Here is a 24,023-nt window from a genome sequence, read left to right as displayed (position 1 = left end):
AATAAAGTGTTACCATATCTTGCTTAAGTCACAAAGGCATGTTCAAAAAATTGCCTAAGTCACATTTTATTTTGACTTAGGCATAATAAATCCGCTTAAGTAACACGCTTGACATAGGCCATTATCTTAAAGGGGTAAAATCACATGATCTGATCAACTGAGGATGTAGGTGATTTTACCATAGGTGGCCGGTGTCATGAGGAGATGATTTAGGAAAAAAAAAAAACAATTTAGACAAAAAATGACTTGGGCGATTATTTTAACAGTGTGACAATATATTACATCAGCAGCACATGATCTAAAAATAGTACCTGGAGTCAGGCCGGGTACCTTGAACAGCTCCAGACTCACCGGCTGGGGGGTCGAGGATCAGCACCTTGGACAGTGATCACGACAACATTTTCTGAAAATGACCCACCTGAAGACAGAAGGATGCTATAGCCTGTGGGTGTATCTGTTCATAGTGTTCAACAAAGCTGAACATGAATATTAATTTAAATGAGTGCATTGTTTTGTTTGTTTCAGATTAGTTAATACTTATATAAGAGGTATACACATGTCTGTTAAATGCATTTCAATTAAATGTGCAGTAATTACAATTGTAAAAAGTGTAATGGAGTTTCTACAATTTTTTTTAGATGTAGGACACTGGCTCTGTATATTTCTCATGTGGCACCCCTAAAAGCTCAATTAGCCTAATCCCATTACTATAAGTCATTCCAGGCTAATAGAGTAAAAGATTAAAGAATCGCAAGTAGTAACAACATAGTAAGGAGAAAGCAATGACAACAACACACAAACCTGAACACAGCATTTATGGTCAAACAGTTTAGTTTGATACATTATCCAACACAAAAAAAACAGCATACAGCAGACTTCTCACACACTGTGGAGAGAACATTTTTCTCATTCACAAAATACTGAAGGTGGATGGATCTGACAACACATGCCTTTACACTTCTGCAAATGCAATTAATATTTAACCAACTGTGTCACAGCACTGTGATAAATCCCATTTCGTTGTCCTTATTTAGTCCAGGGGAATTTACCCACATGCAATTAATATGGTCAGCAAATGTCGCTAAACAATAATAAACCCTTCAGCTACAACAGTTTAAATTATTCCTGATCAGCAGGTCGTACACTCAATACAGGACAATGAGATGCTGTGGAAGTTAACTAGAAAGAGAAAAAGAAAAGTGATCAGAAATATCAGCTTAGTAGCATCTTTGGTTCTTTACAGCAAAACCACAATATTTGGTGTGGATTTCATTTTTATTCAACACTTAATTTACCATCATTAACAAAGGGTATATTGATAGTTAATTAAATTGAATGAATAATTATTTTACTGTTATCTACAATAGAATAATAATTATCGTTTACTGATTATTAGGAATTATATAGTTCAAGTAATTTAACAGTTTGCTCTTTTTATATTATAAGTATGTGTTAACAATTACCAAATAATCTGTAAACCGTCGAAAAATATTTTTTGGATGGCCCTTACAAAAGAGCAAATGATGATTATATTACTTTATTAAATAACTTATATTTTTATAGATAACCAATAAAAGATTTATTTGGACCAAATTAAAAGTCTGATCCACCTATCAATGTAATGTTTATAGACATTTTATGAACAATATCTTAAAGGTTTACAAAGTAGTTTTGCAGGTCATAAAATGTTAGAATGTGTGCAACAATAAACTGTTAAGATAACATCAATTATGTCATTACTAATAGTCAGTAAACATTATAAACGATCTAACCATTTAGCTAGTTTAGTCATTTTAGTTTAAATAACTAAACTTCAATGAAAATTTATCAATTTACTACTATCAATTTACCATGTATTAATGATGATAATGATAAAGTTTGCCCATTTTTATTATTTAGAAAGGTTGAAAGCATGGTGCTTCCTTTCATTTAAGCCCATAAAAAATACACAAAGGACTAAAACACTGTTAAAGAGTAGGGATTTTGCAAAAATCTAAATGCCATGACGGAAGGTCGTATTCTCCCACTTCACATCCAAATACTGACCGTATTGATGATCATATCCATGCAGGCCACCAGAATACAGGAAAAAAGTGAAAAACAGTTTTTCATTCAATCAGTGCAAAGGCTCTTGAAATGACTCATAGAAATGCTTAAAGTGTTTCCATACATCATGACAACATCAACAACAGTCTTGAGATGAACCCGTGCAGGCCCATCTCTGTTCAAAACTGCATGCAGGGCTTTCAGAGCATTGCTTTGGTGTGTTACTGAGGTAATTTCCTCATATGGCCTGCTTTCATGTCTCAGATTGGGACTGCAGGCTGCAGCTCCCGTAAACAGGATTACGCCATGAAGACGGCCTCCTTGGTAAGAACCCAGAGTCTCAGACAGTGCTTCTCTGAAAAGGATTCAGAAGGTAGAAGGCTACACCTGGAAGTCTGTCCCAAAGTGTCTGATCTGGGCATCAGTCATAGATAGATAGGTGGTCCTCATACTGGGCGAGTACTGCAAGGGAAAAGGATTGGAAAACACAATTTAGGACGTCTGCATTTCAACAACAGCACTTTAAAATAAACATTGAAATGATCAAATTTAAGTTTGTGGAGTATTTCTTGTAACTATGAGCTGCTCTTTAATTAGGAGGTTGTGGAATCAGGGGATGGAACTTCAATGTAGCAGGGGACTGAAGGAGCAGGTGAAGACCAGACAGAGGGCATGAGTCAGGGGTTAGAGAATAAGTAACACTCACATAAAACACTCTGTGGATAAAACAGTGCCGGAAGGTCAAAGGTCACACAGCTGAGGTGCTGTAAAGAGCTTTAAGGTGGCCTTTTAGGTTAAAACAATCTGCATAGCAAGCTTCATTACAGAGGTAAACCCACAGTATGTTTCAAGGAGTGGAATGAAAATGAAATCAAGAAGAAGTTAGACAACAGGAAACTTACGTTTTTTTAAAGTCTAAGAATAAAAAAAATGAAAATAATAAAAAGGTTAGTAAGAAAACACTGGGTATTACTCAGCAGTAAGGTGCCTTGTTGGTAAATCACTTGAATAAAAACATAATGTATTGCAGCGCTGATACACACACACACACACACACACACAAAACAACAAAAAAATAAATCTCTGTCACAAGAACAAATAAAAAACACAACATTGCTGTTAAAAATGTGTCTCGCAGAGGCAAACTGAAATTTTAAACAATGGTCCACATTCTCTCGCTTTCTCTTCCTCAGAAGGTGTTTTCAAGTCTTTGGTACGCTGTGAATGCAGTTCAAGCAATGAGTCAGCCACGTAAACAGAAAACTTAACAGAAGAGAAACTTCACTAAAAACAAACTTTAACTGTGGATTTACCAGCGTCATCTATCCTCTAGCTTCAGCTCTGGAGACACACCACACACTTACAGAATATGGACCCTACCATTAAAGGGACACTTCTGCCAAAAATCAAAACATATTTTTTCTCTTACTATACCTGAAGTGTTGTTTATCAATCTAGATTACCTTGGCCGGTGTTGCTGAGTGTTGGAGAGATCAGCCATAGAGATGTCTGCCTTCTCTTGAAAATAATGGAACTACAGAAGATGGCACTCAGCTTGCTCAGAGCACCAAAAAACAACCAAAGCTCAGGTACTGGTACCCGGACTGAAAATATCTAATCGGTGAGCAGTTTCATGTACTTAAAATTAAATAGTTCCTGGATCTTGAGTAACCTTGTCATGATTTCTGAAAGAAGCCGTTGTTGTTATCTTTATGAAATTATTTGTTTGGGCCCTGGAGCACCTCAAGCAAAGTGCAATATAGTTCAATTATATTTGAGAGAAGGCAGACATCTCTACAGCCAATATGTGCAACACTCGGTAGCTCACACAAAAGCATTGTAGTTTGATGAAAAACACTACAGCAAGAGGAAAATATGTAGTTTTGATTTTGGGGTGTCTTCCCCGTGTGTAGTCAACTAAAACCTGTGGTTATTTCACACATACATATTGCAGACAGAGTGTGTGTTTGCATACAGAGAAGGCATCGGGCTCGAAATGTGTGCACTTCAGTCATTGGCCAGCAGAGAGCAGTCTTTCATCACCTGCAAACACTCCTCACTAACAGTGTGAGGTACTACACAGTTCATACGTGTTGCTATGCATATGGTGCTGCCATGCATGCTTGCTGTTAGTGTTGGGGTCAGTAGTGCCATCATTGTCATCACACTAAGGTCACTAGAGCCCCATAGGGCCAACGCACCGAAGGAGGTGGGGATCCTCTCCCTATCAGCGGCACATTCTCATATCGAGGACTCCCTCCAAACAGCATGGACTGATTCCTGTGACGGAGAGGGAAAGAAAGGCAGTAAGAGATGAAACTCACAAATCCGAATATACTGTCATCTTTTATTGATCTTACATGTATTCTGGTGGTGGTATGACATTAGACGCAGACTGGGGAGGTGGATGAAGGCTCGGCTGGCTGCCGAGGCTGCTGGTATAGCTACAGAAACTGTGGATGTTGGACCTTCTGGGGTTGTAGGACAGCCTCCGCGCTTGGGGATTGAACGGGTCCTCCTCGTCTATGTCGTCATACTCTTTGTCCCTGGATCAAAGTGGTACACCCGCACACAACACACAACACACATACACACACACGAACAAAGACAGAACAGAGAGAGTGCATGCGTTAACACCTTGCAGGAGTGCATTGTGGGCAGTGTGTAATGGGATAAGGGGGTCGCTCGGTTCTGACCTGCTGGCCATTAGTGTCCACCCTCTGAAAATCGCACACAGCATGGCAGAGAGAGCGCAGGCTGCCAGCAGAGAAAACAAACAGAGGTAGAGGAGCCCTTCCACCCCATCATAGCACACACCCATTAGGGCATCCACATAGTCCTAGAAGAATGCACACATATAGTACAGTCAGTTATTGTCAGAGTCCGGTAAAAATTTTACCTCTCACAAATAACAGCCTATTTTTTAAAGAGAACTTTAGTGTATTATGTGTGTACTAGAAGCCAATCGATATTCATCGATAACCCATGTGCTGGCCGATATAATAATTATTTGAGCTGGAATGAAAATAGACCTTTTTTTATGTGGATTGTGCACTGATTTTTCACCACTCTGCAAATGTACCCAGAGAGCTTCTTTCTCAAACATAAAACTGATGTATTATACTTATAAATAATATTTAACACTATTATACTTTATTAAACATATTAAAAATATATTATCAATATTATAATTGATAAAATAAAATTTAAATAGTAATAAATAAAAATAGCCAAATAAACATCATTACTATTAAGTGTCAGTCAATTGCTGACTATTAATAATAAAATCACACCAAGCAACATTTTGCTGCATTATGTATTGTGTAGGAAACATTTTCAGAATAGCAAATATCGGACAGCATATGCACTGATGCCTTTGATAGGCAAAATATTGGCTGATAATATCGGTCAACTGACATATCTGTCTGTCTGTCTGTCTGTCTGTGTATTGCTATTCCTGTTAACTCAGAGATTAAATCCTAAAAACTGAAGACCCATTTAAAATGTTATATGAGCACACTGATGTGAAACAAAAACTATTTGTTTATGTCACTTCTTGGGGACATTTCATCGACTTTAATTCAAGCAGTTAATTTTAAATGGCAGGCTACGTCTATATAAACAATAGATCTCTACTCTAAATGTGACCTCCCTGTCTCACTGTAGCAGTTGTGACAGGGAAGAAACAACAAGTGCAGCCTTCCACAGCGGAGATAATGACAGGAATGCAAACTTTTACACAGACTTTACACACACACAAACACAATGTTGTCTTTTTCCATACTGTGACCGTCATGTTACTCTGATGACATGCATGTTACGAACGCATTCTTTGTCTGTTTTGCTTGTTGTATTTGAGTAAAAACTAACAAGCTGTGAGAACAGCCTTGATGTTTGTGTTGTTGTGTGGTGTCACTAAGGCTGTGAATATCAGATTTTCACTGCACGATTGCCGTAGCCAAATGTATTCATGATAACGATATTATCAAGATATGTATAGAAAATATAACAAAAATTCTATCAATCATGAGTGCAGGGAGGTGGTGAGTGAATCTGCAACAAAAACTGTACAATAGCATATAAAAAATAACAAATACATTCAACGGAGAATAAGGCAACCAAATGAAATAATTTAAGAGGTAGTATTAGTAGTATTAACATGAGATCAATATCTTAATTTTTTTAAAATATGGTTATCGTCAATATCAGTATGTCACAACGTCCCTAGTTGTCACTATTATTGAGCATTATTTAAAGTCTATTAGTGGGTCTTCACTTTTAACCCATTTGTGCCACAGCATTTGCTCTGATTGGTCCATATCTGGTATTGGCATAATTATAATATAAATTATCTTAATTAATTAATTAAGTCCGGGTATTGATAAATACTAATATTGTGTTTAATAAATGTGTTGCATTATCTTTATATGTCTGTAGATACCAGCAGATTGTGCTCCTTGTAGTTTTTGAGATACAGCCATTCTCTTATACTATATTTAGTCTTAGGGCATATGGGACTACTGTTATTTTCTAAAACATAATGGAGTATGGAAAAAAAATAAAAACATTATTCCCTGTGGCCAAAGACTTGATATTGTATAATAGGAAGAATTTTTCAGCCAAAAACAGTAGTTCGACTGCTTTATAACATTTCTTAAGATCTGTGCTTAGGCACATTCTCTCTTAGCCCAGAGAACAAAAGAAAAATCATGTAAATTGCATATTATTACTGGCAGGCATATTAACCTCCCCGTTCACCAAAGTACCACCCTGCTGACATTTTGAATACAGTCCCCAATCTGAGCCAGAGCCTGTAATAACAGGCCACCCTCACCCTCAACCTTACTTATCTCTATACTTCTGTTAAAGAATGACACACCTACAGTACATGCAGTATACACTATCACAATTGCCATAATGATCTAAAAGCATACATCTGATGTTACAGTTTCAGCAGTGAGAAAGATTCATTTCAGCACTGACATGACTCATTCCCTTTAGAGATAAAAGTATTACGATCTGAAACAGAAAGTTAGTCTTTAAAGTGAGAAAACTAGCAGATTCAGAGTGTGCTGACAGTTTCAATGGTGTATATAAACATATCTGTCTATAATAAGTACATAGAGATATGGTTGGAAAATCAAGGTGCTCCTCTAAGCGGCTTTGAGCTTTACGACAAAGCAGCACTATTAAAAAAAGTCCTGGTCGAAATCTGACCTTACCTTATGTAGCCCGCGGCAATCGAGCAAGGCTGTTAGCCGGTGTAGACTGGACTCTGTAGAGTTCAGCAGTCGCTGGATCCCCAACAGGTCTCTCTGTATAAAAAGGTATAAAAAAAGAGAGCAGGGGATGATACACATTTTTCCACAGTCTGCTGTAATAGTCCGTCAGCCTGCCACTTACCTCAGCAGTGGGAAAGATGGGCACAGAGAACTGCAGCAAGCCCTTGATCTGGTTTTGCATGGTGGTCAGAGAAAGCTGGCAGGTTGTCAAAGACTGTGAAATGATAATCGTCCACCAACATCACACGCACAGACACCCACAACAAACAAAGACGGGATCACGTTAACGAGAGCATTGTTTAGGAGCGACATGTCAACAAGTAATTTGGTGTTAAAGAAGGCTTTATAATGTGCTTAACAGTGGATACATTTCTTTCCAGACAGATAGGCCCAGATTATCCTTCGCCACCAACCGTCTCGCCCACCAATCACTGTCCCTCCTCCCGTTCCCCCCAACCCAGGCACAAACAAAAGAGCAATATTTATATCAACTAGGCCATCAGTGAAAAAGATTATCTTTACCTACTTAACAGGCATCATTTTAATCCATAAATGGATGCTGCAACAATAACTAAGCATGTGGGTTTTAATTATTGGGGATGGATTTATTCTCCACCGTTTCCCTCAACACATGCCATACAGATACAGTTTTGCTCATGAAAAAATTGCTGACATTATACAAATGCCTATAAGGAGTAGTAAGATTACACTCTCTTAAACGGCATGATGCTTTGTTAATGAATTTGTTGATTTGAATCACCAAAGGACCCATAATACAGTAAAATCTTGATACTTGAGTCAAAATATGATATTCTTGTGATTTAAAACATATTGTAATGCTTCTTCTAACAGACAAAATAGACCAAAAGCCAACACTGCTGTTGCAGTCTGCAGACTGGGAGCCGCAGCTGCCTCACACTACTCTTTCACCGGTCAACCTAGTGCATGAGCAGCAGTGGTGTGCAGGGCTGAGGGCAGATCCAGAATTTGTCAGTGATGGAGAGAGTAAAAGTGTGCCCAGCCTCTTTTCTGAGTGTTGCTTTACTTTTTATGCGTGTTATACAAATTATTAATCACAGCAGAATATTTGATATACTTATCTGTGGAATGTAAAAGTTAATTTCATTTAAAAAACGTAAAAAATAATAAAACATGAGCAACTCAGCACCATTTAGTGGACTGAAAAGCAATTATTTCTATTTTTCTATTCACAAAGATTTCAATTTGTATTTTCAGTGCCAATCATTTATAAAATAAAATATAACTTAGCGTCCTAAAAAAGTATTACCTTGCAAAATATTGTGATACTATAATGTTTTGATATTTCCCCACCCCCGTGGCACCTGGTCATGCACAGTAAGATTACCTTGGCCTAATGTTCCTTGCAGAATTTTGTTTCAGAGCTATTATACCTCCAACATGAACTTTTATGAGACATCTAGATGTAAACCAATTCTGAATGAGCAATACAAAGAAAGACAGCTGGAGCTTTGTGCTACATATACAAGGTTATAAGTCTGACCTTGAAAAAAGTTCATTCTGAATAGGAGCTCTGATGCTTAGACTGCACAGGTTTTGTGTGACAGGTGTATCATTTCTATAGCCATTTTTTGAGGCAGTTTTGAATGCCCCTGCATTTCAAGCACAAAGAATGAGCATCTTTGGAACATATAACGTGTAAATCTTTCTTTCATAAAAGTAAGACGTGATGTCTTGTCCACGTAGAAATAAATAATAAATGCAGATTCTTAATTCTGCGTTTTCCTCCCTCACCCTCTTTCCTCAGGAATTTCCTGTTGCCTCTAAACAGTAGCTGCCTTTATGCATGATATACAGTAAATTGAATAAATAACTAAGAAATGATGCTTGTGAGAGCACCCCAAGGCAGAGATTATGCACAGGGTAAAAGATACGGCTAATTTTTGGAGACCCACATATGAAAAAGGAATATTCTTTGATCAAAGTTTCTCTCTTTAAGTAATTAAATTAGTGTTGGGGGCTCATTTTTCAGAACTGATCCGATTAGGGGACGATAATAATCTAGCAGCTTGGCATCTAACAAGGAAAAACTAATTTTAAAATAGCAATACATTTTCCAGTGTGTGACTTTCAGTAAACAACTACATGTGTAAGCAGATAGCTGAGATTTTTGGACATTTTGTCAATACCTGTTGGAAAGGGTTTGGTAGATTTGGGCTGCAGAACAAGTAATAGTGTGCAACATCTGTAGGGGTGAGAGAAATAAGGAGACAGGGAGAGAGATTAGCATTGTGTCTAACATTGAATGACAGAGCCGGTATCTGTGCTCTTCTGTTTGTGGAGATAAATTACCTGCAGCGAGGAAATCCTTGGTTTGGTTCACAATAAACTTGTCTGGAGACACACAAAAGTCACTGGTGCCCTGTAGGAAAACAACAACATGCTGTTATCTTGCAAGTATGCAAGAGCAAAAAGAGTGCAGTGCTCAGTCAAGCCATGAACTAGATCCAATTTTCCTGTGCTGCAACTGAGTACAACTGAATTTGCACTGAGTAGGTATAGACTCTCAACAACACAAACTGTTTGTTTTACAACACTTTTATCACCTTTGAAATAAGAGTATTCACACAAATGCTCAGAGGCGTGTGCAATTAAGGCACTAAGCGCACACGCACATACACACACACACATACACCCACACACACCCATTAAACAAGAACATAGAAAAATGTGTGGTATGCAGATACAGACCTCAGATTGTATTGACCATATAGAGCATTACTTGCTTTGCTGACCATGTATGAAATCCACTAAATATCTTCATGCTCTTAAATTCATCCATGGAGACCTGATAATGTGCATGCATAAACAATTATGGGTCAAGGTCAGGCAGTCTCTGTGCACTTAGTCTTGCTCACAACATAAAAAGAAGCAATAAAAACTGGAATTATCACCTAATGGTTCAATGCCTCCACCAACCAGTGAAATTGCAGTTTACATCCATATGTGTCCAGACTCCTTGAATATATGAAAGAAGATTTTGTCTGTCTCATAAAAGGGGGGGGGGGGGGGGGGGGGGGGGGGGGCACTAAATTCTAATCAGTAATAGCTGGGTTTCAGTCACGTGATAATGATGATGACGCGTGAAGGCGGGGCAATTTCAAATGGAGGGCGGAAAGTAAACATCGGTAGCCTAAACATGGAGGAAACCACCAACAAATGAATGGTATGCACTTTAGTTGGTCTCTCTCAAAGGCACCGAGTTGGTCGTGGTCTTGCTAGCCCGCTAACGTTAGCACGATATCGATCACTCCTTTAATGTTAGCACGCTAGCTTGCCCGTATCAATCACATTGCAGTTAAACAAATGAATGATACTCATTTATAAACACCTTTATGGACTACAACATTTGTTATTAAAAAAAAAAGATTTTCCTTCTCTGTTTGAACGATTGGAGCAGCCATATACTGCACAGAACACAGAACATTTTCTCAGATGGCAGATCAGGCAAATTCACTTCCTGCCCTCCATCTGAATTTCATGCTCTCACGATTCAGTAATGTGACATCACGTGAATGCAACCTATTGAAAGTTTGTGCCAAATTTGAAATAATTTGCTTAAGTTGTCCTTGAAATATCTCGTTTGTGAGAATGTGACGGAGGGTCAGACGGACAGAGAGACGGATGGATATAAAGGGACAGACAGACAACCCCACCACAAAAAATGCCTCTGGCAATGGCTGTCGCCAGAGCAGCTGCATCAAAAGGTCAAAAAACTAAAAAAAGTTACTAATTTGTCTTTCACATGCATAATTACCAGTTAGAGAAAATAACAGGCTGCTGTTCACATTTATCAAGTTCAAAGGGATCAAAAAATTTGTTCTGATACAGAATCTAACATCAAAGCCTCATTTATTTCTAATGTAGTCTTGTGTCCACGGCTTTTCATGTCAGCTCCAATCAAAAAGTATCTTTCTCCAGTCTGTTGTTGTATAACACAGCTCAAAGGACTTTACAAATTAATGATCTATAAAAAAAAAAAAAAACACACACACACACACATACACATACACACACACACACACACACACACACACACAAAACTTATTGGATTTAACATCAGCAACATGTCTCTAAACACTACAATCACATGACATTTGTTCACAGAAAAAACAGTACAGCAATGTGTGTGTCAGGCCCTGTGTGGATGTTCCCCTTCATCTCTATCTCATTATACAAGCAGGGACATTTTGTTTATGCTTCTTCTCATCAAATATGTATAAATTTATGAGCATTTTCTAGGACACCACCATCATCTACCTTCCTTTCAAGATGCACCATGTTTTTATGCACCATGCTGTTTTTGAGTAATGATGTACAGGTGCAACAAGTTTACTTGCATGTTTTGCATACTGTCCCATATTCAAATTCTTTGAATGAAGACCGCATTCTTTGAAAATCCACTTCTGTGTGGAGGACTTGTCTACCTATTAATAACTAGGCGGGCTGCAGTTATTGACCAAATCTCCCTGATGTGGCACTGAGAGAGAGATGCATGATGGAGTCAGCTAAATTCAACTGATTTGGTTTTAATGCAGGGTCATGTTCTACTATAATGGGCTAAACGAAGCCACAGGCACAGTCCGAGATATTGGTAATTGGTTTTACTACTCCAGAGAAGCTCTGCATTCACAGAGAACCACAAGAGATGGATACATTTCACGCCTGCTTAGTTAATTTCAGGTTAAAAGCAGCTGCCGCGGCTGCCAGCCCCCCCACATACACACACTTAAAACAGCTGTCCAGATGTGAAATCTTGTGGGATAATTCACAGATGGGATAATCTACAGGAGGTAAAGAGATCGAGGAGCGGAAAAGGAAGGCTAGATTCAAGGGCCTACTCTTTGTACCCTCAGACAATGCCCCTAATATGGGTTCCAATAAACACGCTAAGCCCAGATGTGCTGAACACATGGTGCACAGACAACACAAGGGAACAATCTGTCAGAAATAAGGAAAGGACAAATAAAGCTGAGCAGAACAAAAGGAGATATTCTGAAGAAAGCAGAGCTAGTAATTAATGCGAGAAACAGCTTTGTTTACAACAGTGGGGCTAAGGGTTGATAAACCTAAAACGCCAGGGACTTGTAATCAGCTTTACTGCATGACTGACCATAGAAAAGCTCCTGCTGTAAACTAAACAAACATATACAGACACTCTAACCAGGAAAGATTTCAAAGAACACATGCTTATTGACAGAAAAACCCTCAAGAAGTAAACCCCTTTAAATACAAGAACCACCAGCATCCACAAACACATATATGGCCGCAACTCTGCAAGTTAAAAGCTGGTTTTCAAATACATGAATACGGTTTTGGAGATGTTAAAAAAGATTTTTTAAAAAGAGTGTTTTCTCACCACAGCTGAAGCAGTGCCCGCTCCCAGTGAGGCCCAGCTTAGGATCATAGACAGCATTACAAAAGCCATGATCCTGGAGGAAAACCAGAGAGAGAAAATGGGAGAGGGATGGGGTTGACAGGGAAATGCAGACAAAGACAGAGACACATGGGGAGAAACAGATGAATCAGCGTCTCTTTGTACCAATGATCTTCAGCTCTTTTTCAACTAGTTAATTTGATTTATTCTTTTCAGCATTTTCTTGGGAATTGTTCTCCTTTTGCCTGAAGACAGAGGCCCAAGTCACACTTTGTACTGGTGCATCGTAGATTAGACGATACGGCTGGAATTCAATTTATTATGGGGTGATATAAAGATAAATTAACTCATGACTCCTAGCTGAATTCACTTGTTAGCTCGTATAATAAAAGATCTGTTCTATTCAGATATAAGTTTGATTGAAGAAAAAGAATTGTTCAGTAGAGGTCTCACAAGACCACAACTAAAGATACTTGAAGTCTGGGGACTTTCCTTTTCTGTCTTTTGTCATTTCTGCTCTGCTAGATTCCACTAGCAACATCTTAATTGGCGGCACTTTCTGTCAATCATGGCTGTCAATCACTGTGCGATGTCGCTGTCAATCAAAAGCGGACACAAGCTCTTGATTTTTTCGACCTCTTGTGTTACATGCCACCCTTTTGTCTGGAAAATTTGAAGTGTTCAACAGGGTTTTAACATCCCTCAGGTTAATCTTGACCTGTTTAAGATCTGTGTCTTTAATCTGAGTGCCCCAAAATAACACTGATACATTCAAAAATAAGTACATAGCATGTGGTAATGAGTAGGAAGTTGTCAAAGAAGGTGGTTATGCTATATAAACAATCAAACACAACGATTTTGCACGGTCGATGGAAAAACAATACAAAGGTTAACACTGTGGAGGTGGTTTCTGGTTAAAAAAAAAAAAAAAACTCCCCACTATTAACCACCATTACTTTGTGACCGTCGGCAGAAGGGCAGAAGCTAGAGAAAGTGCAGTGAATTAGAGGGAGAAAAACCAGTAAAAAGACAAGGAAAAGCCCCATGATGGATGTAAAAAGGTTGCAGAGGGCTTCTGTTCTCAACTCACTCCTCGGACCTTCTTGAAAGCACCAATAAAGTAGCCTGAAAGCACTTAATAATTAGTTGAGGGACCGGACTCATCCTGCTCGTACGATCAATAGGCATTAGTGAGACCCATCAGAGAGATGTGAGGAGGGATCCTGGGCATCATCTGCTAACACTGACACGTAGGCTGCACTAAATTGGCCAAATGGGATGGGAAGTCTGGACTGTGGATTTGCTTGTCAGACATCGGTGTTGGTTTAAATGAATGGTTGCAATTTAGTAAATCAAACATTCCTCCTCTTAATGCTCCCTCATTATCACGGCGTTGGAGTCCAAACTTCCTTTCTATTGTTTAGAGAAGAAACAACAGCACTTTTCTATCTAGTTTGATATACATATATTTTTAAAATATATCAGTAAACTGATGGGTCTGTTTACTTGAGCGTATCAAGGTATAAGGTTTCCTTTAATCGTATGGAGAAATAGAAGGACAACACTGAGGAGAGGACTAAGGGCAGAGGCATTATCGGGGCTATTTGAGGATGTAATGCTATCGCTGGGGCTGTTAATGGAGTGGCCTTATGGAGCCAGAGAGGCTGACTGGTGCCCTGTCTGTCTGCGGTCTGTGATCCAAGCAGAGGCCAATGAGAACAGAGATGAACTGCATCAAAAAGGGCCCAGAAACAAGATGAAAGGTAAATACCTCCACATAGAGTGCTGCAGGGATAATGTAATTTTGTTGGGCAACCCAAAAGTTTGCATCGCCCTGTATGCCTCGACAAAAGCCAATAGGATTTTACATTGGATTTGGATTACTGCCGAACTTAGGCTCTGTGGCAAACAAAAGTTTATGGTACTTAGACATTTCGTTCAGCAAGATCATTTTCAGAAATGAACACCACCCAAAAAACAGGAACTATTGTTTAGGCTGTAAATAAATAACAACAAGTCAATGAGAGTGTCATTTAGCCACTTGTAAACCATAAGTAAATGCTTAACCATCTAAGGGTCGGTATTCACTGACATATTTTACGGCGTAAAAATCACTTAAGCTTGTGTAGTAACCACAAACCTTATTTACGGCATTTAGCCAAAAAACAATTTGAAAAATCCATTGAACTCCAGACCAGAAGTGCAAAAATGCTAACTCACTCATTCCTGCAGCACTTTTTTCCAAGCCCCCATAAACAGTGCTGAGCTTTGAAGCCAATTTGACACGTGGCCAAACCGTGGAATTACAAATTCTGGTTCTGTCACGGGATGCCACGGGGCCCAGAAAGACTTTTCCATAGGTTTGCATTGGGAGAGAGAACTTAGAAACATTTTTGTGAGTGTAAGAACCCCGGCCATATGACCTGTTTCACTCAAAATTTAATCCATTCTGCCTGATAAATTTTGGAGTGTCTAGAAGAGCAGGATGATTAAATTATTTTTAGCAGAGGGCTGAACCGGAACGATCTATGGGCCCCACAGTGCGGAAGATCCATAAAAAGATCCTGGTAAATTTATACATGGAAATCTAATTATTTTCGTTTCATGCTCCACTAAGCAACTTTCATAGGAATGAACAGGGCTGACCTCTAGTTCTCTTTATACATACATACACACTCCGGGGTTACCTACGTGATGATCAGCCATCGAGACTGTCTAGCCATCCCCAAGCACACAGCCAAGCAGATGACCAGATCCAGGATAAGCAGCAGCAGATAGGTCAGCCATCTACAAGACAGGGGGGGAAAGCATCAGTATAACAACCCTGATTGATCACTTTCACTTGCAGGCAGCATGCTTTATGTACAAGCCTCAGGAAGAGCTGGTCCAACATATGTTCTGGACCAAATGTGTGAGATCTGTGTGTGCTATCAGCATTCCTGTCTTCTAGTTAGAGCCCATCTGTTTCAGGTAATTTCCAGCCTGTTGGCTTAATAATTCAACACCACAAATCCATAGACATGAATTTTTCAAGCCCTGAAAATGTCCTTCACAGGAATGGCCTACAGTCAGCCTGGACGAAGTGTAAGTGTGTGTGTGTGTGTGTGTGTGTGTGTTCTGACCAACCAAACACGTGGGAATGCTCATGACTCATTCTTAACTCCACAAGCCCCAGTAGCTTCGTAAATCTTTCAGCGATGACAAAGCAAAAAAAAAAAAAGGAAAGAAAAGCCATTGATGTTCGAGATGCTGTATACTAACATGGAGTTGCTGTTATGAGAGGTATCTACAGTTTATAGTAAATCTGTATGCCAAGGTCATGAGGAAATATGATTAATTCATACAACGTGAAGAAGTCTAGATGTAAGCTAATAGATTTTAAAAAACAAACTGCAGAGTGGCTATTCCTCTGCTCACAGGAGGGCATTATATGGATGGAGAGGAGATGCACTTTACTTTTATCTGCATGAACACAACTGCCGTTCATTTCTCTGAGCACAGGCACAGGGATGAATTCAGAAATGGAATAGGGAAGGGAAGATAGAATATTGAAAAAAACAGAATGGTGTCATTTTTTCCCTTGTTCAGATAACACTGGGTTGGCCATAACATTTGCTGTTCATCAATAAAGCCCTGCCACAGGCTGTTCATAGCTCAATGGCTGTATGAAATTCAATCAACACCCAGGAGATTGGTGTCGAAATGCACAAAGTGGCAACTGTAGTCCAAAAGAAGATCTGGTGTCATGATAGGAAAGAACAACAAACCATGTGGGGATATGTTTGCATGAAATCAATGCGAGGAATATGTCAGTGAGACAATAGCACCAAAGACACAGCTCTGGTTATTTGTGTTCTGTCATGCCTGGAGTCAGGGACACTTGTCACTGCTTCAATAACAAGTACAGAAGAAAATGTGGAAATCTATTCACAAATAATAAATAAGAAAAATACAAAATGAATGAGCAAAGAAAGAATAAATGCCTTAGAACAGGGGTCTCAAACTCACGGCCCACGTGCCAATTGCGGCCCTCGTGACGATATTTTGTGGCCCTCACCTTGATATGAAAGTTTAATGTGAGTTTTATGTGAATGGCATTTTACGTGTTGTGTGTGGAAGGTCCCTTTAATTACTTTTTTTGGTAATATTGTGTATTTTTTGGGTCATTCTGTGTCTTTTTTTGGTAATTTTGTGTATTTTTTGGGTCATTCTGTGTCGTTTTTTGGTCATTTTGTGTCTTTTTTGGTCAGTTTTTGTCTTTTTGTGTCCTTTTTTGGGGTCATTTTGTGTCTTTTTTTTTAAATTTTGTGTCTATTTTGGTAAATCTGTGTCTTTTTTTAAGTAATTTAGTGTTTCTTCAATCATTTTTTGTCTTTTTTGTAATTTTGTGTCTTTTTTTTGTAATTTTGTGTCTTTTTTGGTGATTTTGTGTCTTTTTTTAGTAATGTTGTGTCTTTTTTGTCATTTTGTGTCGTTTTTTATTCCATTATTATTATTCCAAATGTTTCCAATAATATTCATAGCTATAGAAAACGGTCATTTTAATCAGGATAACGGTCCGTTACTGTTCATTTGGTCACCTGTCAATACTAACAAATAGGCAAAGGGATATGATGCATTGTGTTTGCCTGCAAGCTGCCAGTTTTAAGACACTTTTTTTTGGAAATGCTTTTTTAGACCTTGGCCGCTTTTAACAATATATTTTAATTGGATGAAAGCTATACAGAAACAAGCTGAGCAAATGTTACCAGCCAGACTTGCAGCCCCTCTGGGAGGTCCTGGTTCCCGCCGAACAGATTTTTTTTTAAACATGAATTGGCTTTATTCTGTGTTTTTACTGGTTTTAATTACCTGGTCTACTTGTTTTGGAGAGAAAGAGATCTCTGCGGATGATTCGGCTCTCTGTAAAAGCCTCCCATGATCCCACACTGCCTCACAATGTCAACAAACTCTGTCTTTTGTTGTTCTTTTGATTGAGAGACCCCAACTGACAGAAAAATAACATACTGTTCATATAATCTGTTTATTTTATTATTATAGTACAGTGACAAATAGACCTTGACTACAGAGCAATGCAGGCACTTTTGTTACATCATTGTGTAGGCACACACTCTTCACTGCTACAAATGTGTTTAAGTGGCAAACAGCAAGATGGACACTTGAGGTCATGCACCATGAATCATCTGCGCTCTTACATCATGTGGATGCTGACACTGAAGTCTTTTTAACCACACTCTTTCTTTGCACATCTGAAAACACAATATTCGTAGAACTCCCTCACATTATGTAGTCGAAAACAAGAAATCTCTATTTTAACAAATTCCAAACATAACAAAGGAAATAATTTAGGTCATAAAAGTCAAACAGAAGTACATTAATATTTAGCACAAGCACTGAAAAGTAGTTTCTTTAAAAAGGGAGTAAAACAAATGGAGCTGCATTGGAGGTTATCTGAGATTCTATAACCAGAGGCTAGGTGACTAACACAAGTATCCATAGATAAGGAGATATGACTTTCATAAATAGGAAACAAAGCAATAAACTGTGTGGTTAATCGGCTTGCTTCTTACAGTTACACAAGAATGAACCATGCATAAATTTGTCAGTTTTGAGGGCCTAGGCTTAAAGGACCAGTGTGTAGGATTTAGTGGTAGCAGTGGGGTTGTAGATTGTAAACAACATAATAACCCTCCGCTAACCCCTCCCTTTCAATGGGTGTTGGTTGGAGAACTACGGTGGCCTTCAGGTGACATGAAAACCAAGCCGCAACCTCAGGGTCGGAAAAGTGAAGCCAATGCAGTAGTGCTGTAGAACTGCATTCTTTCTAATTGCCAGCAGGGGGCGACTACAGTGGTTCCAAGAAGAAGCCTGACTGTATGAAAATCAATGAGAAATTAACCCTACTTCTCACTTGATTTATTACCCCAGTAAACATTTTTTTCAGGCATGCTTTAGGGCGTGGCTATCTTGTGATTGACAGGTTGCTACCACAGCGCACTGTACGTTGAATCTTTCACGGTGTGTTATCAGTTCATGACAGTTATTTGGAACATTTTGGTTGCCTAAAAAAATATCTTGTTCAACATTCCCCTGTAATAAAATAACTCTAAGGATTCAGCTGTTAATTTTTAATTATAGGAGCCCAGCTCCACTGTATTGTCCAAATATTGTAATTTGTGGTTTAAACTCCCCAAAGAATTGTCACTAGCACTTATTGATACAATAATTATTATTGCACTATACCTTGATTGTTTGCTTTTACTCTTCTTGTAAGTTGCTTTGGATAAAAGCGTCTGCTAAATGACTAAATGTAAAGATACCAAGATATCAAACTTGAGGCTTCAAAACCATAGTCCACAAACCAATGGGTGACATCGCAGTGACCACATCCACTTCTTAAACAAAGTCAATGGTAAACTAAACACAAAAGGCTCTCCCTTGAGCTAGTGTTTGGTTTGTCCATTCAGGGCTGCTGGAGAAACATGGCGTTTATGCATGATGGACTACGTGAAAGACATTAAGGACTTATTAGTTAACAAAAACACAATGATTCCATGTTTCAGGTGACTACATAGAAAGGAAAGATCATTTTGAATATTATACTCCATTTCTGCTAGAGTATGTCTCTTAATCCTACACACTGCACTACACTTTAAATATTACAATGTGCACTGCATTATAGACATGCCACATCTGCAATGAAAGATCTCAGGTGGTGACAAATACGAGTCAACATATGTTTTATTCAAATTTAATTAAAATCAGGCTGTAGAATTAATAGCACTTCAGTGTTTAATGTGCTTCAGAGGGAGAGTTTTACGCTTTGCAATTTACTTCTACTAAATCTGCAACCTCCTGGGACAGACAGGAGTTATGGGAAGAATTTGATGAGATGACATCAGCGTCAGATCACTACAGAGCACACACTCAGATAAGCTCTGTTCCCTGATTAACTTTGTGCATATAATGTATATCAAACAAATCCTTCTGCAGAAGGTACCATACTAGCCTAAATCTACCTCCCATGAGTCTCTCCTTCCAATTTAGCCCAAAATATTCCTACAGTACTGAAATGAACAGGTTGCAAATGTGAAACTTCACGGCATAACAGCACTATGAAGTTTTATGTGCTGAAGAATAAAACATGCAGCAGAAGCTATCAAATTACACTCACAGTTTGGACCAGCAGCCTTTGGAGTCTCATAAATAAGCATACCCCCCTGAATTAATGCTGGATAGTTAATTCAGTTGGATTTCTTTTTTGTTGATTGGAGTTTTTTTTCCCGTTTATTGAATTTCAGTTTTTGACTCTTAATACTTTTTCACAGTTCTGTTTTTTGAAAAGAACACAGTTTTCAAGGGGAAAACCACATCAAAATAATAATTGTAATCAATGTGAGCAGTGGTCTGCGGGTAAGGAGATCATTTATGGTCTAATAGCCATTCTGCCATGCATAACATTCTGTGAGATCATAAGCATTAGAGCTCAAACTGCACAGTGGGCAATAAGCTCAATTTCAGCTTTCATTTATTTAGCAATCAGGAGAAAATAGCTTTTCCGGTCTGTGTTCCGGAGGGAAGATCAATAAAATCCCATCTGCTCCCTGTCTGCTCTGGATCACTTGTAGTCCCATTCTGAGAGGTATGTTTACTTCAACCAATCACAGATGAAATTAAAAGCTGTCAATCACCCCAGGGGAGTAACTAAGGCTCCACCTACCTGTAATACTCAGCGAAGGCTATTTGGTCAGCAACGGCTGCAATGTCAACATTGACTTTGTTGATATCCGGCAGAGCTGTCATCTCACGAATAACGTTGTTGACCATCAGCTGCATAAAGCCCAGAACTTTGAGGTAGTCGGGCCTGGTGGAAAAGATTTCATCCAGTCGTTCCAGATGCTGCTTGAGACCAGTTTGTACATTGCCCACAGATCCTGCAACCTACAAAACAAAATGAAGATAAGAGAATGGGTGAAATGAAAGAAAATGGGGAAAAAGAAATAACAGTACAAGTGAGGTGAAGAGGAGTCAGAGAGAAAACAGGGTCAGAAGGAAACAGGAACATAAATGAATTCATGAACAGATATTCATAAAAACATGATTGAAAATATAGAAAAAGGTGAGAGAACCAAAGGAGAACTCCCTCGGGAAAAGATTAACTTTTCTCCTCAAACGTGTGTTTTATTCGGGTAAACAATGTTAGAGTGGAATACTGATAACAATGCCGGGGAGACCTGTTATCACAGGGGTCTTTGATAGTGAGAACAGAGTGGGAGGAGGCATGGTGGAGTAGAGTAAATACATTTTACTTTTCTGTTTGAACAAAAACAATGCGATGCAGTAAACGCCTGCACTTTCACAGCATCAATGGAGCCAGAAACAGGTCAATTTTAGCCTGATGCTGACAGGCAGGGGGAAATTGTTTCTCTACCACAGCCTCATTTCATTGAGAATCACAGGCAGAATAGCATGACTCACTTACAGACATTTTAAGAAAGGGCATTGAAAGGTGCAATCCATTCTGCAAATGTGAACAAAGAGGTAAACTTGCAATAAAAACTGAAAACATGTGCTCAAAACCTGCTGTCACTCTGAAATTGATTTAAAGACAGGTTATATTTTTCTTTTAAAGAAACAGTTCAACATTTTGGGGAGAGTTACATTAGAAACTCTGTCTCCAAAAAACTCTATTACCATACAATGAAAATGCATTCTCATTATTCTGCAGAGTTTGTAAACAGATTTGAAATAGCTTTTTTTTCTTCTTTCATATGCAGTACCCTTTTATTTTAATTCATCAAAGATCGTCTAACTTTTAGGATTCTCTATTCCCCTTGTGAGAAAAGTTTTCTTCAAGAATCCAAGGTAATGCAGGGTTAGAAATAGTAGTGGGGAATGATTAAGTTTTCTTTTAAAACCACAAGAATACAGCAAGACGACCCTTAAAAGGGCACACACACACACACACCCACCCACACAAACACACATACTGAGTAGGAGGCTCCACTAATTCTGAACAGATGTTGCTTTCTGTATTCTAATCTGAAGCAGTTTGTGGCAGTCCCACTTTCTTTATCTATCATCTTTTCTCCATTACACCCATGACTTCTTTAACACACTCAAGTATTGGGAGGAAGAATGTTCATTCCCACGCTACGAAAACTCGCCACAAAAGAAGATAAAATCATATCTTAGTCTTCTTCACACTGAAACATTTCAAACACTCTTGATTAAATTCTAGAGTGGATGCTAATGGTTTGCGAGCAAGAAAGAGTATCCGTGTGGAGATGAGGCAAAGATAGAGGCCCATCCTCCACTCCAAAACTCCCAGGGGGGGATATGTGATTGCCAGTAAACTGCTCCCACTTCCCACCTCTATGTTCATCATCTCTCACAGCTCCTGCCACGACGCCCCGAATCTTATCTGCAAGCCTGTATGCCTGAGTGTGAGAAATGGGATCCATCAGCTAGCTGCTCTGGGTGATCCACATTTCCCTAATCTGGACCGTCCCGTCTTCCCTTAAAATGGATTAAAGCTCACTTTTACTGAAAGCGGGTCACAAGGAGGCTTCTCCATATTGGACACGCCTGTTAAATGAAACTGATTTGAGGCTCACAGCAGAAGCACTCCAAGTGCCAATTCACATGCAACTGAACTGTTCTGCCTTCAGTGACTTCATGTATCGGAGATTTACTGTAATAACTTTGACAATAAAACAATATATATATGATCACAGTGGTTTAAAGCCTAGCAAGATAATACATTAAGAAACGGGACACTGAGGAGAGACATTCAGGGAAAACTAATGCACGGTGCAGAAAGTACTAATAATTTTGTTCCAAGAATCACAAGACGAGCTTTCACTTTCAAAGAGGAAGAGCTATATATAAAAGTGTAACTGCGGTTGTAAATTGGAAGCGCGCATTTTGATATAGTGTGATTGCCGTGTTTTTTCATCCATCATTTCCAGGCAGCGCTCACGAGCTCTTAATATTGCAAGCTGAACACTGGAAATAAAGCTTAACAAAGGATGCCTGCGAACAATCAAAAGCCTCCTTCAATAGAGATAGACGGAGTGGTCCTCCTGATCAAATCTTTCTCTCTTTGACACAAGATGATTCCTCACAGCGTGAGAGATTGCATATTTTATGATGAAAAGAGCCTTAACAAGCCATCAGTAGAGCCAAACAGCTCCTAGTGTAAATCACAAAGCTCACAGCTAGGAGCCTCGTGAATCATGGAGATTTTGTCGCCTTTGTGCCCATGTGCTTTAATGGACAAATTTGATATCAACCTGGTGTGTAAAACAGTATTTCCCAAACAGGGGTACTTGTACTTTTGGGTGAACTTCTGCAGTAAAGAAGATCAACTAATTTGAAATTAAAAATTAGTTAGCGGTTAGCAAACGAGCAAAGAAGTTCAGTTAGCTAAAACAGTTAACTAAAAGTAATGTGTAGATCAGCTAAATATACTGAATATACAGTTCAAATAATTAGCTAATGACAGATTTTTTGAATGTTTTGTACAGTAAAAATGTCTTGTTCAGCGTTTGGTTGGACTAACAGACACTCCAAGGAGTCGCTGTTCATTTTTATTAGGTGAATAACGTACATTTTGTTTTGTTTTTTGCTAGCCAAAACTAACATCCCAGTTAATGCTCCAGTTAATGCTAACATGAATTAGCAGTAACTTCTCTCATTCAGGTTGAGGTGTAGAGAGGTGTGTAGTCAGTGTCGTCAGATCCCTCTTGCTCCTCCACAGTCCAAATATGGTCTGCTCCCTGTATCGGAAAATAAGCGTTTTTGCAACTTTCAGTTTGCAAACTGTAGCACTATCCTAATTAATTCTCAGCTCATTGGCTTTTTCATGTATGGCCGTTAGCGAGCAAAACGGAGCACTCAGCTGTGTTTCAGCTCAGTGAGAACTGATACTCGATTCAGTGTACGAATCTTTTGTACTTATTTTTTTAAAGAACGCATTCTAAAGATTCAGTACACTGAAAAGAACAGCCGTTCCCATTTGACCATACTAGGGGGTGTGTCTTATAGAAATGTCGGAAACCACAAGTGTGACACACAACAACATGTATTTAAGGTATTAAGTTATAGCAGACCACTGAAGTGATTAGATTTGAACCAACTTCATAGAAACTCACATGAAAGGCCAAGAAAGGATTTGGTAAACCAATAAAGATCAGTGGAGAAATGACTCTCTCAATCACCAGACGAAAGCAGCTTATGCGATGGACAGCCGGCAAGCTCATCAGCTCTTTAAGTGG

At 38.8% G+C, this 24,023-nt stretch overlaps 1 protein-coding gene across 2 annotated transcripts in view; it reads right to left on the bottom strand.

Annotated features, from left to right (window-relative positions):
• Window positions 1-798: 798 nt before the first annotated feature.
• Window positions 799-24,023, bottom strand: part of ttyh2l (tweety homolog 2, like) — a 37,682-nt gene continuing 14,457 nt past the window's right edge. Inside the window, exons 4-15 of one of the 2 annotated variants that reach the window (XM_059348985.1) lie at window positions 20,565-20,685; window positions 20,465-20,492; window positions 15,436-15,531; window positions 12,727-12,799; window positions 9,660-9,729; window positions 9,497-9,552; window positions 7,450-7,542; window positions 7,269-7,361; window positions 4,743-4,885; window positions 4,407-4,592; window positions 4,248-4,326; window positions 799-2,508 (exon numbers count right to left, since the gene is read on the bottom strand). In XM_059348985.1, coding sequence (XP_059204968.1) covers window positions 2,428-2,508; window positions 4,248-4,326; window positions 4,407-4,592; window positions 4,743-4,885; window positions 7,269-7,361; window positions 7,450-7,542; window positions 9,497-9,552; window positions 9,660-9,729; window positions 12,727-12,799; window positions 15,436-15,531; window positions 20,465-20,492; window positions 20,565-20,685 — 1,119 coding nt within the window. In that variant the 3' untranslated portion in view covers window positions 799-2,427. Of the gene's footprint in view, window positions 2,509-4,247; window positions 4,327-4,406; window positions 4,593-4,742; window positions 4,886-7,268; window positions 7,362-7,449; window positions 7,543-9,496; window positions 9,553-9,659; window positions 9,730-12,726; window positions 12,800-15,435; window positions 15,532-20,464; window positions 20,686-24,023 lie in introns of both variants that reach the window. The other variant, XM_059348984.1, reaches the window with a different exon arrangement.

This window comes from Centropristis striata, chromosome 13 (assembly GCF_030273125.1).
Source record: "Centropristis striata isolate RG_2023a ecotype Rhode Island chromosome 13, C.striata_1.0, whole genome shotgun sequence".
NCBI classification, from domain to species: domain Eukaryota; kingdom Metazoa; phylum Chordata; class Actinopteri; order Perciformes; family Serranidae; genus Centropristis; species Centropristis striata.
This window is presented reverse-complemented; position numbering and strand designations above follow the sequence as displayed.